Here is a 17,164-nt window from a genome sequence, read left to right as displayed (position 1 = left end):
TGGGGTGCCACAGGGGACGGTTCTCTCGCCCCTGTTGTTCAACATTTATGTGAAGCCGCTAGGGGAGATCATCCATGGTTTTGGGGTGGAGTGTCATCTGTACGCTGACAATACTCAGCTGTACATCTCCCCCCCAGACCACCCTAATGATGCCCTTGACGTGATGTCTTGTTGTCTGGAGGCCGTGCGGATCTGGATGGGGAGAAACAGGCTCAGACTCAACCCCTCCAAGACTGAGTGGCTATGGCTCCCGGCGTCCCGGTATAGCCAGCTGGTTCCATCGTTGGCTATTGGGGGTGAAATGTTAGCCCCTTCAGAGAGGGCGCGCAATCTCAGTGTCCTCCTGGATGCATGGCTGTCTTTAGACGAACATATGATGGCTGTGGCCAGGGGGGCTTTTTATCAGATTCGCCTGATGTACCAGTTGTGTCCCTTTCTGGACCGGGACACCCTGCGCACGGTCACTCACGTCCTCATCCCATCCCATCTGGACTACTGCAACGCTCTCTACATGGGGCTCCCCTTGAAGAGCACCCTGAGGCTCCAACTGGTCCAGAATGCGGCCGCTTGGGTGATTATGGGTGCGACCCAACGCACCCATGTGACACCTCTCCTGCACTGGCTCCCAGTGGTCTTCCGGGTGCGGTTCAAGGTGTTGGTTACCACCTTTAAAGCGCTCCATGGCTTAGGGCCGGATACTTACGGGACCGCCTTCTGCCACCAATAGCCTCCCACTGACCAACGCGCTCCCACAGAGAGGGGCTCCTCAGGGTGCCGTCGGCAAAACAATGTAGGCTGGCGACCCCCAGAGGGAGAGCCTTCTCTGTGGGGGCACCCGCCCTCTGAAATGAACTACCCCCTGGTATACGTACGATTCCTGATCTCTGCACCTTTCGCCAGGCCCTTAAGACCCTGTTATTTCAACAGGCTGGCCTGGCTGACTAAAAATTTGGAAGGGGTATTTTAAATTATGGGTTTTTAACTGACAAGGCCAAATTTGCTTAATTCTGTTTTAAATGGGTTTTAAATGTTGTATGGTTTATTGTTTTATCATGGCTGTATACCGCCCTGAGTCCCTCGGGAGAAGGGCGGTATATAAATTTAATAAAAAATAAAAAATAAAAAAAATAAATCCCATGAATGTTGGCTTCTCCCCAATATTTTAAACTTGTTTTCCTCCTTAACAGGATGTCGGGATCCATTCTAATCGATAGGGTGTTCCTCCCAGGGATGTTTGCTTCTCTCCAGTTTTTAAAACAAGTTCCCCATTAACGAGCTGATTGGGAGAATAATAATCGATCGAGGGTCCGTTCCCGTGAATGTCTGCTCCTCTCCTATTTCTTCTTTTTAAAATACTGCAAGTCTTTAAGAAGCCAATGAAGCTGATCGCAACAGCAACAGTTTATTTCGGCTTCTCGCCTGCGCAGAGCCCAAAGGTGGTCACCTGACTAGCAGGGAAAGGCCCGGAGCTGAATTTTCTCTTTCCTTTCCCGGCGGAGGAGGCGGCAATGGTGGCCGAAGGGTCCTTGCAGGATTTGGTGGGAGAAGCCACCTGCTCCATTTGCCTGGACTTTTTCCAGGACCCCGTGCTCATCTCGGAGTGCGGCCACAACTTCTGCCGGGGCTGCCTGACCCGCAGTTGGGGGACGTCGGAATCAGAGGCTTCCTGCCCCCAATGCAGACAGACCTTCGGGATCCTCAGCCTCCTCCCCAACAGGCAGCTGGCGCGGATGGTGGAAGAGGCCAGGCGATGCGGCGGCCATCCGGGCGAGGAAGGAGGGAGCCTCTGCCCGAAGCACCGGGAGCCCCTCAACCTCTTCTGTAAGGACCACCAGACCCTCATCTGCGTGGTCTGCAATCAATCCAGAGAGCACAAGGGCCACTCGGTGATCCCTATGGAGGAGTCTTTCCAGGAATACCAGGTAGGAGTCAGCCAGGAGGAATCGCTGTGGAGGAACATCCAGATCCTTGGCCTTCCTGGAAATCCTTAGATCACTTTAATTTGCTTTCTCTGTTGTCTGCCAATTGAATGGAATAGAATAACAGAGTTGGAAGGGACCTTGGAGGTCTTCTAGTCCAACCCCCTGCCCAGGCAGGAAACCCTACACCACTTCAGACAAATGGTTACCCAACATCTACTTAAAAATGTCCAGTGCTGGAGCATTCACAACTTCTGGAGGCAAGTAGTTCCACTGGTTAATTGTTCTAACTGTCAGGAAATTTCTCCTTAGTTCTAAATTGCTTCTCTCCTTGATTAGTTTCCACCCATTGCTTCTTGTCCTACCCTCAGGTGCTTTGAAGAATAGTTTGACTCCCTCTTCTTTGTGGAAACCCCTGAGATATTGGAACACTGCTATCATGTCTCCCCTGGTCCTTCTCTTCATTAAACTAGACGTAGCCAGTTCCTGCAACCGTTTTTCATATGTTTTAGCCTCCAGTCTCCTAATCATCTTTGCTGCTCTTCTCTGCACTCTTTCTAGAGGCTCAACATCTTTTGGGTTTAGCCTGGTGCAGATGCCAATGAGAACCGGACTGGATAGGTGGTTCAAGGAACTTTTATTGAAGTACTCCAAAAGGCTCTCATCACCTAAAAGAGCTGAGACCCTGAACCATATACAAATTTTGTACACTTAAGATTAAGGAAGTTAACACTCTAAGAATCACTCATTGGTTCCTTCATAGGTTACTTTTTATTGGATTCTTCTACTTTACCCTCATCCTTCATACATTGCACATTTATGTTAATAAGATTTCTGATCAAAATGGGTGTGTGTTTTATTTTTATAATAGGCTAGAAGTTACCAAGGTTTATGTCTATGTGCCTTAGCTAGCATCCTTCTAATGAAGTCCTGATAACTTTCTTGTTGAGGTAGTAGTGTCTCACCATTCGTTACACTCTTATTACGCTCAAGTGCAACTTTCTGCCTCGGCCGTTCCTTTAACAAACTTCCCTAATTCCAACCTGAGACCTTCACCTCCTGCTTTATGCTCTGTGCCTGCAATTCTTTTGAAGAGAGATTTACCATAGTCCTCGACTTTCAACCATTCGTTTAGTAGCTGTTCCAAGTTTTAACAGCAATGAAAAAATGACTTACAACCATTCTTTACATTTATGACCATCATGGTTGCAAAAATTTGGACGCTTGCCAACTGTCATGTATTTATGACTGTTGAAAGTATCATCTAGCTAGGTCTTCCCTCTGATGTAATTCTTTACGGAAAAGAAACTCAAAATTTTCTCTTCAGATCAAGGTTGGGGATTGCCTGAAGGCTCGGAAGGAGGAGAAATTAAAAATAGCTACATACAAAAGAGACACAGAGCAAAGAATGCAGAAAATGCTTGTAAGTATTGATCCAAAGGTGAGGAGCTTTTGAGCTAATAGAAGGAGAACCCCATCCGCCATCTTTGATAATAGTCAGCCTATTTGTAAGTACAAGTTCTGACTTAAATGAAATTCAAGTTAAAGACGGTGTTAGGGCACAGAACTTGTTCTTAATGTGGGAACTGGGATGTCACCATTGGCTGAATGACTCACAGTTGGGTTAAGTGCACCTATCCCATGAGTCGTGTTTTATATTATGGATTTGGTTGGCAAAATAAATTAATGCAAACCATATTTCATCATATTGAAAAAATTGTGAACTCAAACATTTTTATGTCTACTTTTTTGGAACTCCTACCAAGAAAATTTTCATGAGAGGTCATTTAAACTGGATCCTTTTTTTAAAAAAGAACCCACCCACCCCCGCACTTTTTAGTATCAAAAGAGTTTTTTTTCTCTCTCTAAGAAATTCTCCCACCTCACTTTTGGATTCTTCACGGAATCTGTTTAATTATTATAACAATAAAAGTAATTAAGTAAATAAATTAAAATAAAAACATCCCTTTTTCACTTTCAGTCTTCTTGTTTTAGGACCTCATTGAAAAAGAGAAAAAAAATGTGGTGGCTGAGTTCAGAGAGCTACAACTCTGGTTAAAAGGACAGGAGAAGCTTCTATTGACTAGAATGGAAGAGACGGAGAAGACTATTATGGCAAGAAAGGAGAAGGGTTTGGCCAAGCACATGGAGGAACTGGGCTCTCTTGACCATCTGATCCAGGAGATAGAAGAGAAGCACCAGCAGCCAGCCAGCAAACTCTTACAGGTCAGTCAGGAAGTTGAGATCATAGAATCCTAGGGCTGGAAGGGACCTTGGAGGTCTTCTAGCCCAAGGCAAGAGTCCTTATTCCATCCGGAACAAATCTATTATTGGAATCCTCCAGTGATGGAGCACCCAGAATTCTGGGAGGGAAGCTGTTATTTATTTATTTATTTATTTATTTATTTATTTATTTATTTATTTATTTATTTATTTATTTATTTATTTATTTATTTATTTATTTATTTATTTATTTATTCATTCATTCATTCATTCATTCATTCATTTATTTATTTATTTATTTATTTATTTATTTATTTATTTATTTATTTATATGCCGCCCTTCTCTGGAGACTCGGGGCGGCTTACAATGCGTTAAGCAATAGCCTTCATACTTTTGTATATTTATACAAAGTCAGCTTATTGCCCCCACAAACTGGCTCCTCATTTTACCTACCTTAGAAAGGATGGAAGGCTGAGTCAACCTTGAGCCTTGGCGAGATTCGAACCTGCAGTAATTGCAGACAGCTGGTGTTAATCACAATGCTTTTAGTCTGCTGAGCCACCAGGCCCTTTTTTTTCTGTTCAAGCTGTTCCATTGATTAATAATTCTCACTGTCAGGAAATTCTTCCTTATTTTAGGTTGGATCTCCGTGTGATGAGCTTCCACCCCTTTTCCCTATGAGAGCCCTTCAAGTGTTGGAAGATGGTTGTTGTGTCTCCCCTAAGCCTTTTCTTCCTTAGGCTAAGCATACCAAGTTCCCTTAGCCATTCATTGTATGTTTGGCCTCCAGAGTCCTTATCATCTTCATTGCCCCCTCTCTGCATTCTTTCTGGGGCCTCAGCATCTTTTTTCTTCCATGGTGTAACAGAATGATGTGTAGAGTTTTGTATCAATGCTGAAAAGGGATAGACTGCTTTAGTCCTGCCACAGAATACTTTTTTTTTTCGTATTTTTCCTTTTTTTTCATAATTTTAATTGAAATTACAATAGTGAAAAGTACAAATGCAAATCAAGAAAATAGGGAAATGGAGAAGGATAAGAAGGAAAGAAATGTAGGAAAAAGAGAAAAGAAAAAAAAAGCATTGACTTCCATCTTTTTTCGGCACAGTAAAATACAAAATAAAATTACAACTTTTTTACATTTGCATGTTTAGTATTTAGGATTTAATTTGTATAAAAACAAATTAATAAAAAAAATCATGTGTCAAGATTTCATTTTTTTCTATTTAGAGCACAAAGTTCAGAAGCAGCAGAAACAAAGGTTCATATCTAATGAAAGCAGTCAATTTTTTTCATTCTATCTAGCTCCATCACTTTTTCCATCCATTCTTCTGTTGGGGAGATTGATATTCCTTCCCATGTCTGCATGTAGGATTCTTGCTGCACTCAACGTATACAGAAACAAAGTTCCACATCTTTTTTCAAGTCCTTGTTTACTAATCTTTCTGACTCTTTCGATGGAAAGGAAACTGGAAAGTATGAAGACTACAGGTAGTCCTTGACTTATGACTACAATAGAGCCCAAAATTTCTGTTGCTAAGCAAAACAGTTATTAAGTGAATTTTCCTTCATTTTACTCCCTTTCTTGCCACTGTTGTTAAGTGAATCACTGCAGTGGTTGAGTTAGTAACACGGTTATTAAATGAATCTGACTTTGCCATTGACTTTACTTGTCAGATAGGCACAAATTGTGGTGACATGACCCCCAGGACACTGTAATCGTCATAAATATGAATCAGTTGCCAAGCAGCTGAATTTGAATCATGTAACCATGGAGATGCTGCAACAGTCTTAAATGTGAAAAATGGTCATAAGTCAGTTTTTTCAGTACTATTGTAAGTTTGAATGGTCACTAAGTGAACTGTTGAATGTCAAGGACCACATGTAATGGCTAATATTAGGAAAAATACTGTAATTCAGAAAAACCAAGCCATGCGATTCATGATTTTAAGAATGCCTACTTAGGGTTCCTTTCTCCTTTTATGTTGTGACCCAGGCCCATGTAGTTGATAAATGTTAAACTGTTAATGATAAATGTTAAAATGTTAAACTGTTAAATGCAAAACAGTTCCAAAAAACAGATTTTATTAAAACAGCTGAGAATTAACTCATTCTTAGTGTATTCTAAATGAAATGAAAGCAAAGTCCTTAAAACACCAGTCTTTAGTTTATCTCTGACCTTGGGATAATTAGGCAAACTGCCAAAGGCTTTTCTTGGCAACAGTTCAGGAACAGAAGAAATAACTACAGCCAAACAAGAAGCAATTCTCTCAAAGGTTGTTTTCCAGCAAAGAGGCCAAGAGCCCTAGCTGGTCTTTTAAGCCTTATGGGAGGGGCCAATCATCTCTTGGCCCTACTCCCGAGTCGTCCTCTCTGCTTTAGCTGCTCCTGCCTTCTGGCAGCTCTTCTCTTACAGGCTCCTCCTGTTCCTCTTGCTCTCTACTGTCAGCCTCTGGAGGCTCCGAAGTCCGCACATCACTCCCGGATGGCCCTGGCCCCATCTCTGCCTCCGACGCAGAGCCCTCATCCGGGCCTTCCCCAGCCTCCAGGACTGGCCCATGTTCTTCCTCAGCCTCATCGCTGTCCGACTCCACTGCCAGCTCCGCAGGCTGCTGGCGGAGCACACATTTTAGGGGATGTGGGGGTTCTTTGTAGGGTGTCCCCCTCCCCTTAATTTCCAGGGTCAACAGTGATGGCCTTCTTCAAAGTTATAACCACCTGTATTTTCCAAAGTGCCTTGATTCTGGAAGCATTAATGCAGGGCATTTTTGTATTCTATTGATGCAGTATTTTTTTTTCAAATAGCCTTTTCTGTTTGCTGTTGTGTTTTATTATTTATTTATTTATACGCAGGATATGTTACGTTCTGTATAATTGTGTCATATTCAACTGGAGTATAATTTTTGTAAGAAAAGGAAATAAAAACAATAGCTCTCTAAAAGAGGTGAACGGCTGGGGAAAACAGAGCAATGAGATTTCTTTTTAAGAAAAATGGAAGTATAATTTATAGGTTGTTTTGTATCTGGTTGTCCAGAGTTTTTGTACATTCCTTATATTAGTTTAAGAATTTAACTCTCTGCATAGAAAATGGCTCCTTTCAGTGTTTTGTCTCTCTTTTTTTAGGACATTGGAAGCACCTTGAAGAAGTAAGTGAATCCCACCCCCCATTCTTTACAGATTGGCAGCTCCTCCAGCAGTTTTCCTATTTTGGAAACTTCTGTTTGTATTTAGCAGTAATTTAATTTAAAGGTAATGTATTATTGTAATCCATCTTTTTCTCCACGGGATGCACAAGGATTTAAAAGAGTAGGGGGCGCAGAGCGGAAACATGAGGGTCTCTATTAGACTTTTCACTTAGCTGGATGAGGGTGGATGAGTTCCGGGTTCCGGCTCAGGATACACAGATATACAGTGTGTAGAACAGCCCAGTGCAAACATTCTGGAGAGAGAGAGAGAGAGAGAGAGGAGTTCCCTGAGGATGGGCTCCAGCACCAGTCTCAAAGCTTGGAAGAATAAACCTCCCTTATCCCAGTAACCGACTCAGACTGGATTCTGTAGTTAGACAATCCTCAAGCACCATCTGATGTAATAATAATAATAATAATAATAATAATAATAATGATGATGATGATGATGATGATGATGATGATGATGATGATGATAATGATGATTTGAGATACGAAATCCAGCATGGTTATCTTGTTTGCTGTGTATACTGTCAAGTTTGTGAATAATAATAATAATAATAATAATAATAATAATAATAATAATAATAATAATAGTAATAATAATAGTAATAATTTTATTGTCATTGTACGGGTATACACAGTATACCCATACAACGAAAGGGGAGGAGGGGGAGGGGGAGGAAGGGGAAAGTGATGGAGAGAAAGGGAGGCAGGCAGGGGAATCGAAGGAGGAGCAGAGACAGGAGAGAGAGAGGGAGGGAGAAGGGCCGACTGGCCATCTGATCACCCCCCCCCCACCACTGCCTGATCCGCCTGCTGAGAGGAGACTCCAGAAGGGACCGGCTGGAAGGAGAAGACAGCAGAGTCCAGCCGAGCAGGGCAAGTGGAGGGGCCTGAGCAAAGGGACCAGAGTGGAGTGGCAGCCACAAGGAATGGACCGAAGCAGGGAAGGGCGCCTGGATGGTAGGAAAAGAGGGCAGGGGGAACCCGGATCTCATTGGCCCTTTCGGGTGTTGAAATCAATCAATCAATCAACCAATCAGAATAGACCCTATATATACCATTTGAAACCCACAAGTCACAAAGGGGCCGTGATTCCCCACCTCTCCATTAGCAGAATGTGTGGATCAATAATTGATCGGAGGGGGGGAGGGGATCCCATGAATGTTGGTGTCAGATGTAAATGCCTTATTCTCTAATGTGTAAATAATGTATATATGGAACATCAGGGGTTAACTTATTCTTTGGACTTTAATGTATTCATAATTTACCACTCCCATTCCTGGCTCCACCCCTTGTATATATAAGGAGCCATCCTCCCCATTTTACTTGCTTCTATCTTGAATATTCAGCGAATATAGAATGCCTATTATGATTAAAGAAAAATATATTTAAATCTCTAACTTCTATTATCTTTATTGAGTCTGATCCTGAAAATATTGCAACAAGCTGGTAGCAGAGGATGGTTAATTGACTCAATAAGTAATTAAAAATGTCCAAGAAAGATAGGCCCAACACCAGGGCCTACAGCAAAGAAATAGAAACTGATCAAGAGACGATCAACGAATCCACTAATGCGATTTCGAGAGAATCCGAAGAATACACCACTGAAGAAGAAGAACTGATGAGTGAAAATAACGACCAGGAAGAAATCGAGATAGAAAATAACGAACTCAGGTCAGAGATATTAAAAATACTAAAAAGCCAAAAGAATGATGAGAGCCTCATCGCGGACCTCCAGGAGATGCTGAGAAACAGCGGAGCAGCGAGAGAGAAAAACGTCATTAAAGAGAAACCCAAAGATCAAAAAACTGTGAGTGAAATGACTACTGAGAAAATAGTTGTAAAAAAGAAAAGATGTGACATCGCGCGAAATTTTGAATGGCAGCCATCTTGGTTTCAACGAACTTCAAAAGAGAGTGAAGCAGAGCCAATCAAAACGCTCAGTTCAAAATTTCTGGCGCGAAAAACGCTATCAGACGAAGAAAGTGAAAAAGAAGTCTCAAACTCTTCAGATGAACCAAAATCAGAAAGTGAAGACGATTTAACAAAGTCTCAAGTAAAGTCAGCAATGAAAACGCTTTTTGCTGCTTTTGGGCCAAGATTGAAAATTTCCAAGACATCAACAAAGAAGCAAGAAATCAAACCGACAACTCAAGACCTGCACGCTCCCATCCTGACTTCGAAAACGACGACACCCGAGCCCAGAGAGCCATGCCGATTCCGTCCTACACCGCAGACAGAATCGAGTGCCAGCGCACACAAGAGAAAGAGAAGAACCGTCGCCATCACCAAAGCCCCAAAAACCGAGCCAGAGACCGACTCATCTGAAGAGGAGCGGATCGAGAGAGCTGAAATGGAGAGAACCTTCCACAACGGCGCCAAAGAAGAAATGAGCAACGCGCATGTGCAAAACTACGTAGACAGCCCCGAAAGACTTGAACTGGCCAGAGAACCGCGCAGACTCGTTACAAGCATCCCAATGCCGTTCTGTAATTTCCTGCACTTGAGAGACCACGGACTGCCTCAGGTTGTAAGTAATGGACAAAATAATGTGGGGAATTTACCCAGTGACTTCCCAAAACTTAGAGTTGATGGCATTAATTTACAAGAGTGGTACCAACAGCTTCAGGTTATTTTTATGAAAGAAAATTTACTATTCTTTATAACTAGTCCTCCAAGAAGACCTTGGACTTTAAAAATAGATTGTTTACATCATAGAGCATTTTTCATAATAATTTCTAGCGTGTCTCCTGCAATGTATCATAGCATCAAACCAAACCTAACTGTATCAGAAATAATTCAATGCATGTTTAATCTATTTCACAGCGATAGCGTAGCCACAACCACAAGAATGTCTAAGGATTTCTTTTCTTCTAGAGTGAAACCAGGGGTTTCTATAAGTGAGCATTTGATAAATCTAAACAAAATAAGAGCTGAGCTGCAATTGAGGGGGGAAGTGATTTCAGATCAAACAATGAAAAGTGTTATTATCAATTCACTTGATCCATCATGGGATAGCTTTATGTCACACTTAGATACCATTAATTTGGGATATTTATCAATAGAAAGTCTATCTAACAAATTGATAGCAGAAGACAATTCAAGAAAAAATCGTTCCAGTAACCAAACAGAACACAAATCCTTTAGGAAAGTAGTCTTTCAAGATAAATATAATGAGGCCTTTAGATGCCACAATTGTGGATCCAGGGAACACAGTAGAAGAGACTGTCCCAAAGTCCCAAGGGAGAGACATAGGCCAGAATATAGGAGCAAATACAATTACAGACAATCTTCCACAGATAGACACAAATATAGAAGTCCACCAAATTACAGAGAAAGTAGAGGGGGTAGAGAAAATTCAAAAGAGAGAAAATCTGGGTCACTAAATGGGCTAAATAAACAAGACAGCATCAGAACACAACAAGATGAGAACAATAATTGGCTTATTGATTCTGGTGCAACAAATCACACCACTAACAACAAAAGTATATTATCTTCATTTACAGAAGATAAGTTTGTGATAAAGGTAGCTAATCAAGAAAAGGTTCAAGTATTAGGCAGAGGAAATGTGACCTTGCCTGGTTTAGGGAAAATAGAGGGGGTATTATTAATCCCAGAAATACCTCACAACATACTGAGTGCTATAAAACTAAGCAGAGAATCTGACATCAATATAGTTTTCTCAAAGGGGAAAGCAACTATAGAAAAGAACAAAACAAATGTAGGCACTGTGATGATAAAAGGGGGTCTACCCTATCTGATAACCAAAGAAAGATGGCTACATAACATTGATTCAAATATGGAAGATTGTATTGAAGCAGATGATGAAAATGTCAGTAACAGTGACAATGATGAATGTAAAATAACTCATGATAACAAAAATACACACAATGAGAAGAAACCAAAAATAGGTAAACCAATTCATGATGAGTGTGCTCACATCTTACATAGGAAGTTAGGACATGCAAGCTTTCCTGTAGTACAAAAAATGACTGAACACGCAGAAGGTGTCAAAATAAAAAATTGTGAAAATTATTTAGAATGCTCAGTATGTAAATCCACCAAACTAAAAACCAGTCCCAGACCAAAAAAATCTAACAGATCAACCAACAATATTTTTGATTTGGTACATATGGACTTAGTTGGTCCATTAACTCCATCAATTACCTATAGAAAACGTTACTTCCTAACAATAGTGGATGATTACAGTCGCTATGGTTTTGTTTACACATTAAAGCACAAGGATGAAACCTTTCAGAAATTTAAGGAATTCTACAAACGCATAGAAACACAACATAATATCAAAATAAAACAAATTATGACAGATAGGGGATGTGAATTCATGTCTAAAGAATTCTCCCAATGGTTAAAGGATAGAGGGATGCTACATTTCACGTCCAATCCATTTTCTGCATTTCAAAATGGGATTGCAGAGAGAAAGAATTCCACACTACAAACCATGATTAGATGCACATTAGAGGATGCTGGTTTAGGCAAACAATTTTGGTCAGAAGCCTTACATTATTCAAATTACACTCAAAATAGGACATGGTCCAGTATTGTGAATAAGACACCATATGAGGTGATGTACAATAGAAAACCCAAATTAGCACACATGCACATATTTGGAGTTACTGCAGACGTACACATACCTAAACAATTGAGGAGAAAGGGAGAAAACGTATCCAGGAGATTAAGATTCATGGGATACGAAACTGGAACCAAAGGGTACAGATTCATTGATAATAATAACAAGTTTATAGTATCCAGAACAGCTGTGTTCCATGAGCAGGCCAATTGGTCTAAATTGCACCTTAATGAAATATTTCCTAATAAAAGCAAAGATAATATATCTTGCGAGGAAGGAACAACAGAAAATCAAAGTATTAACAAAAGTAAGAACAAAACCAAAACTTGGACAAATAGTCAGCATAAAATAAAGACAGACACATTAACAAAAAAGGAAGCTAGATATTTGCATGACAACCATAGCAAACCTGAAAGAAATATTAGAAACAATAGAAACCAAATACCAAATAAATACAAAGATTACATAATGCATATGGATGAAGAACAAATAACACCTAATACATATGAGGAAGTATTGAAACTTCCCCGTGAAGAAAGAGAAAAATGGGAACTAGCTATGGAAAAAGAGATGGAAAGTTTACAAGGATTAAATGTATTCACACCTGCGATCGCACCTAAGGATAAAACAATTATAGGTACCAGGTGGATTTATAAAATTAAGAATTTAGAAGGAGGTAATACCTTATACAAGGCCAGACTAGTTGCACAAGGTTATGCACAAAAATATCCAGAAGACTATACTGACACATATTCACCAACAGTGAGAACAGAGAGTGTCAAAACAGCTCTTGTAGTAGCATCTGCACTCAATCTGGACGTGTTTCAATATGACATACAGACTGCATACTTACACGCAAAATTAGATAAGGAAATATATGTAAGAGCACCACACAGTCAATACACTAATAAGAACGAAATTTGGTTATTAAATAAGAGTCTGTACGGATTGAAGCAATCTGGCAAAAGATGGTACGATTGTTTGGTAAAAGTACTTAAGACCATGGATTTCAACGCCACCACTGCTGATAACTGTTTCTTTGTAAAAAAGAGTAATGATCATATTGAATTTGTATTAATTTATGTTGATGATATTTTATATATTGGAAAGCATAAAGAGAGCAGGGAAATCTTTGTAAATAAGTTAAACGAACACTTCTCATTAAAATCACTAGGTAGAGTGAACAAATACCTTGGTGTACAAATTAACAAAACAAAAAGGGGATTCAAACTTACTCAGAAAGATAAAATCATTGAACTCCTAAACAAATGTAACTTAAATAATGCCAAAACATGTGACACACCTATGCAAACTGATTTTCTCAGAAACATTGATGAATCTTCCCCTGAGTTTAAAGACAACACATTTTACAGATCAGTTATAGGTTCACTCCTTTATATATCTAATTGGACTAGGCCAGATATTGCATTACCTCTCAATTTATTGTCAAGATATGTTAGCAGACCAACCTTGTATCATTGGGAAGCTGTCAAAAGAATTTTAAGATATCTGAAAAGTACATTAGATTTTTGTTTAATATTGGAACCCAATAATGACAAAGAACCAAAAATTACTTGTTATGCTGATGCAGATTGGGCTGGTGATACATCATGCAGAAAGAGTACCTCTGGTTATGTTTTTCTATTGAACGATTGTCCAGTTTACTGGTATACTGGTAAACAAGAACTGGTAGCCACTTCTACCACAGAAGCGGAATATGTTTGCTTGTCTAAAGCTGCAAATAACCTTGTATGGTTCAATGATTTGATCACAGATGTTTGGAAGAAACCTACTTTACCATTTATTATGCATGAAGACAATAAAGCGGCCATTGAAATATCTAGATCCGATGCAATTGGACAAAGGTCCAGGCATATTGATATAAAATTTAAGCACGTGAGACAACTATCTCAAGACGGATTCATCAAAGCAATACATTGTGATACTTCTGAACAATTAGCTGACATATTAACAAAACCCTTACCTTCTAAACAACACAAATATTTAACTTCTAAATTATATGTATTATATTGTCCTGAATCTGAATGTAACTGGTGTTGTATAACGAACCGGCATTTAGAGGGGGATTTGTCAGATGTAAATGCCTTATTCTCTAATGTGTAAATAATGTATATATGGAACATCAGGGGTTAACTTATTCTTTGGACTTTAATGTATTCATAATTTACCACTCCCATTCCTGGCTCCACCCCTTGTATATATAAGGAGCCATCCTCCCCATTTTACTTGCTTCTATCTTGAATATTCAGCGAATATAGAATGCCTATTATGATTAAAGAAAAATATATTTAAATCTCTAACTTCTATTATCTTTATTGAGTCTGATCCTGAAAATATTGCAACAGTTGGCTTCTCCCCAATATTTTAAACTTGTTTACTCTCTTTAACAGGATCAATTGTAATTGATCGGGGTTCGTCCCAGGGATGTTTGCTTCTCTCCAGTTTTTAAAACAATTTTCCCTTTAACGAGCTGGTTGGGCTGAGAATAACTGATCGGGGCTTCGTCCCTTGAATTTTTCCTCCTTCCCAATTTGTTCCTTTTAAAATACTGTCCTTCTTCTTTAAGAAGCCAGCGAAGATGCCTGCAAGAGCAGCAACAATTCATTTCGGTTTCCCGTCTGGGCAGAGCCAAAAAGCGGTCACCTGTTTCGCAGGGAAAGAAGCAAAACTTAACTTTCTCTTTCCTTTCCCGGCGGAGGAAGCTGCGATGGCAGCCGAAGCGCCCTTGCGGGATTTCTTGGAAGAAGCCACCTGCTCCATCTGCCTGGACTTTTTCCAGGACCCCGTGCTCATCCCCAAGTGCGGTCACAACTTCTGCCGGGGCTGCCTGACCCGCAGTTGGGGGACGTCGAAATCAAAGGCTTCCTGTCCCCAATGCAGGCAGACCTTCGCGCCCCGCAGCATCCTCCGCAACAGGCAGCTGGCGCGGATGGCTGAAGTGGCCGGGCGATGCGGAGGTTCTTGGGGGGAGGAAGGAGGGAGCTTCTGCCCGAAGCCCCGGGAGCCCCTCAAGCTCTTTTGTAAGGACCACCAGACCCTCATCTGCTTGGTCTGTGACCGATCCAAAGAGCACGAGAGCCACTCGGTGATCCCTGCGGAGGAGGCTTCCCAGGAGGAATCGCTGGGGAGGGGCATCCAGTGCCAGCCCTTGCAGTCTTTGTAACTGTTTACTTGCTTCCTCCTGCTTTATCCCACCCCTTATCTCCCTGCCTGTAATTTATAAAAAACAGGTTGACATTCCTGTTGTCACTGAGCAAAATTCAGATGCTTGTCAACTGTCATATTATGTTGTCCTGGGCTCTTGTGATCACTCTTTGCCACCTTCTGATAAACTAACTCAATGGAGAAGCCAGATTTGCTTAATAGCTGTGTGACCAACCTGACAACTGCAGTGATTCACTTAAGAACATTTGGAAGAAAGGTTGTAAAATGAGACAAAACTTCACTTAACTGTCTTGCTTAGTAACGGAAATTGCCTGTATGAAGAAATAGGCTCCCTTTGCCAGCTCCCTTTCCACATTTGCTCTAGAGCGAAATTGTCATGGAGTCATGGTCACATGATCAAAATTTGGACGTTTGCCAACTGTCATGTATTTATGATGATTGAATATTCTGTGTCTTCTAACTGGGTTTTCCCTCCGATGTCATTCTTTACAGAAAAGAAACTCAAAACTTGTATTTTTCAGATCAAGGTGGAGAATTGCCTGAAGGCTCAGAAGGAGCAGAAAGAAAAAATAGCTACATACAAAGGAGACACAGAGCAAACAGTGCAGGAAATGCTTGTAAGTATTGATCCAACTGTTAGGAGCTTCAGATCTAATAGGAAGGAGACCACCATTCGCCATCTTTAATAATAGGTAGCCTGCTTGTAAGTACAAGTTCTGACTGAAATTAATTCAAAGTTAAAGAGTGTGTAGGGCACAGAAGTTGTTCTTAACCTGGGGACTGAGATGTCACCATTGGCTGAATGAGTCACAGTTGGGTTAAGTGCCCCATCCCATGAGCTGTGTTTTATGCAATAGGTTTGGCTTGCTTAACCTAAAAAGAGGGGGTTGCGGGGTTTTTTAAAATTGTCTTTGTGTACATTTTTAGGGGGTTTGGGGAAGGGGGAGGGGAGGGAGGGGTATAGGCCTGGCTCGTCACAGGAGCATAGAACGGGAGGCGGGGGGCGGGGTGTGGAGGAGCTCAGTGTTGGAAGAGCTCAGTGTTGATAGGAGGGAGGGCGATCCCATTTAGGCCATAGTTGGGAGGGGCAGATATGGCAGGAGCAGGGGACCACATCATGTGGTGGGGGCATGCACCTGCTGTCTTCAAGCGGTGGCGTGCCTGGGCCCCCAGGACTCTTCTCGTTCCCTGGGCTGTCCAGAGTTGCGGAGCTCGGGTCTTAGGCTGATGCTGTGCAACGCTAGGTCCGTGGTTAATAAGGCCCCGCTCATTTGTGACCTTATTCAGGAGGGGGGCGCGGACCTACCGGGTATTACAGAGACCTTGTTGGGCCAAGAGGGGGGGTTTCCCCTCGTAGAGATGTGCCCGCCAGGTTTCCACGCATTCCATCAGCCAAGGGCCCAGGGTAGGGGTTGGGGGGGTGGCGGTCGTTATAAAGGAAAGTCTTGATTCAAGGGAGGCCACTGTACCTCAGATAGCCGGATGGGAGTCTCCTGGTGAAATGGGGCCATGGGATGCAGGTGCGCCTGCTGATCACGTACCTGGCTCCCTGCCACATGACAGCGGCCCTGCCCGAGCTCCTCAACGTTATTGCCGGGGTGGTGATTGATACGCCCAGACTTTTGGTCCTGGGGGATTTCAACTTGCCGTCTGCCGGTGAGGCGTCTGGGTTGGCTCGGGAGTTTATGGCTTCCATGACAGCCATGGACCTGACACAACTAATTCTTGGCCCTACTCACGTGGGAGGACACACTCTGGACTTGGTTTTTGTCTCTGGTCAGTGGTTGAATGGCCTAGATGTTGGGGATATAGTTATTGAACCCCTGTCATGGTCAGACCATTCTCTCCTGAGGCTCGACTTTCTGACCACCGCACCCCACTGCAGGGAGGTGGAACCGACCAGGTGGTTCCGCCCCAGGCCCCTGATGGATCCTGATAGGTTCCAGAGGGAGCTTGGGCCAGTTCCTGAAACTCTGGCTCACGACTCGGCAGAAGACCTGGTGGCCGCCTGGGATAGGACGGCCGCCGGTGCTCTGGACCAAGTCGTGCCTTTGTG

The 17,164-nt window shown here is 41.9% G+C and overlaps 1 protein-coding gene across 1 annotated transcript in view; it reads left to right on the top strand.

Annotated features, from left to right (window-relative positions):
- Positions 1–1,508: 1,508 nt before the first annotated feature.
- LOC139312083 (E3 ubiquitin-protein ligase TRIM39-like) overlaps positions 1,509–17,164 on the top strand; it is a 31,969-nt gene continuing 16,313 nt past the window's right edge. Inside the window, exons 1-3 of the mRNA XM_070936605.1 lie at positions 1,509–1,922; positions 3,247–3,342; positions 3,915–4,145. Of these exons, the coding sequence (XP_070792706.1) occupies positions 1,509–1,922; positions 3,247–3,342; positions 3,915–4,145 (741 nt within the window). The remainder of the gene's footprint in view (positions 1,923–3,246; positions 3,343–3,914; positions 4,146–17,164) is intronic.

The sequence above is a fragment of the Pituophis catenifer genome, unplaced genomic scaffold, assembly GCF_029215685.1.
Source record: "Pituophis catenifer annectens isolate HBS135680 unplaced genomic scaffold, rPitCat1.0.hap2 SCAF_2, whole genome shotgun sequence".
In the NCBI taxonomy this organism is placed as follows: domain Eukaryota; kingdom Metazoa; phylum Chordata; class Lepidosauria; order Squamata; family Colubridae; genus Pituophis; species Pituophis catenifer.
The sequence above is the reverse complement of the archived record's forward strand: the minus strand, read 5'-3'. Positions and strand labels throughout refer to the sequence as shown.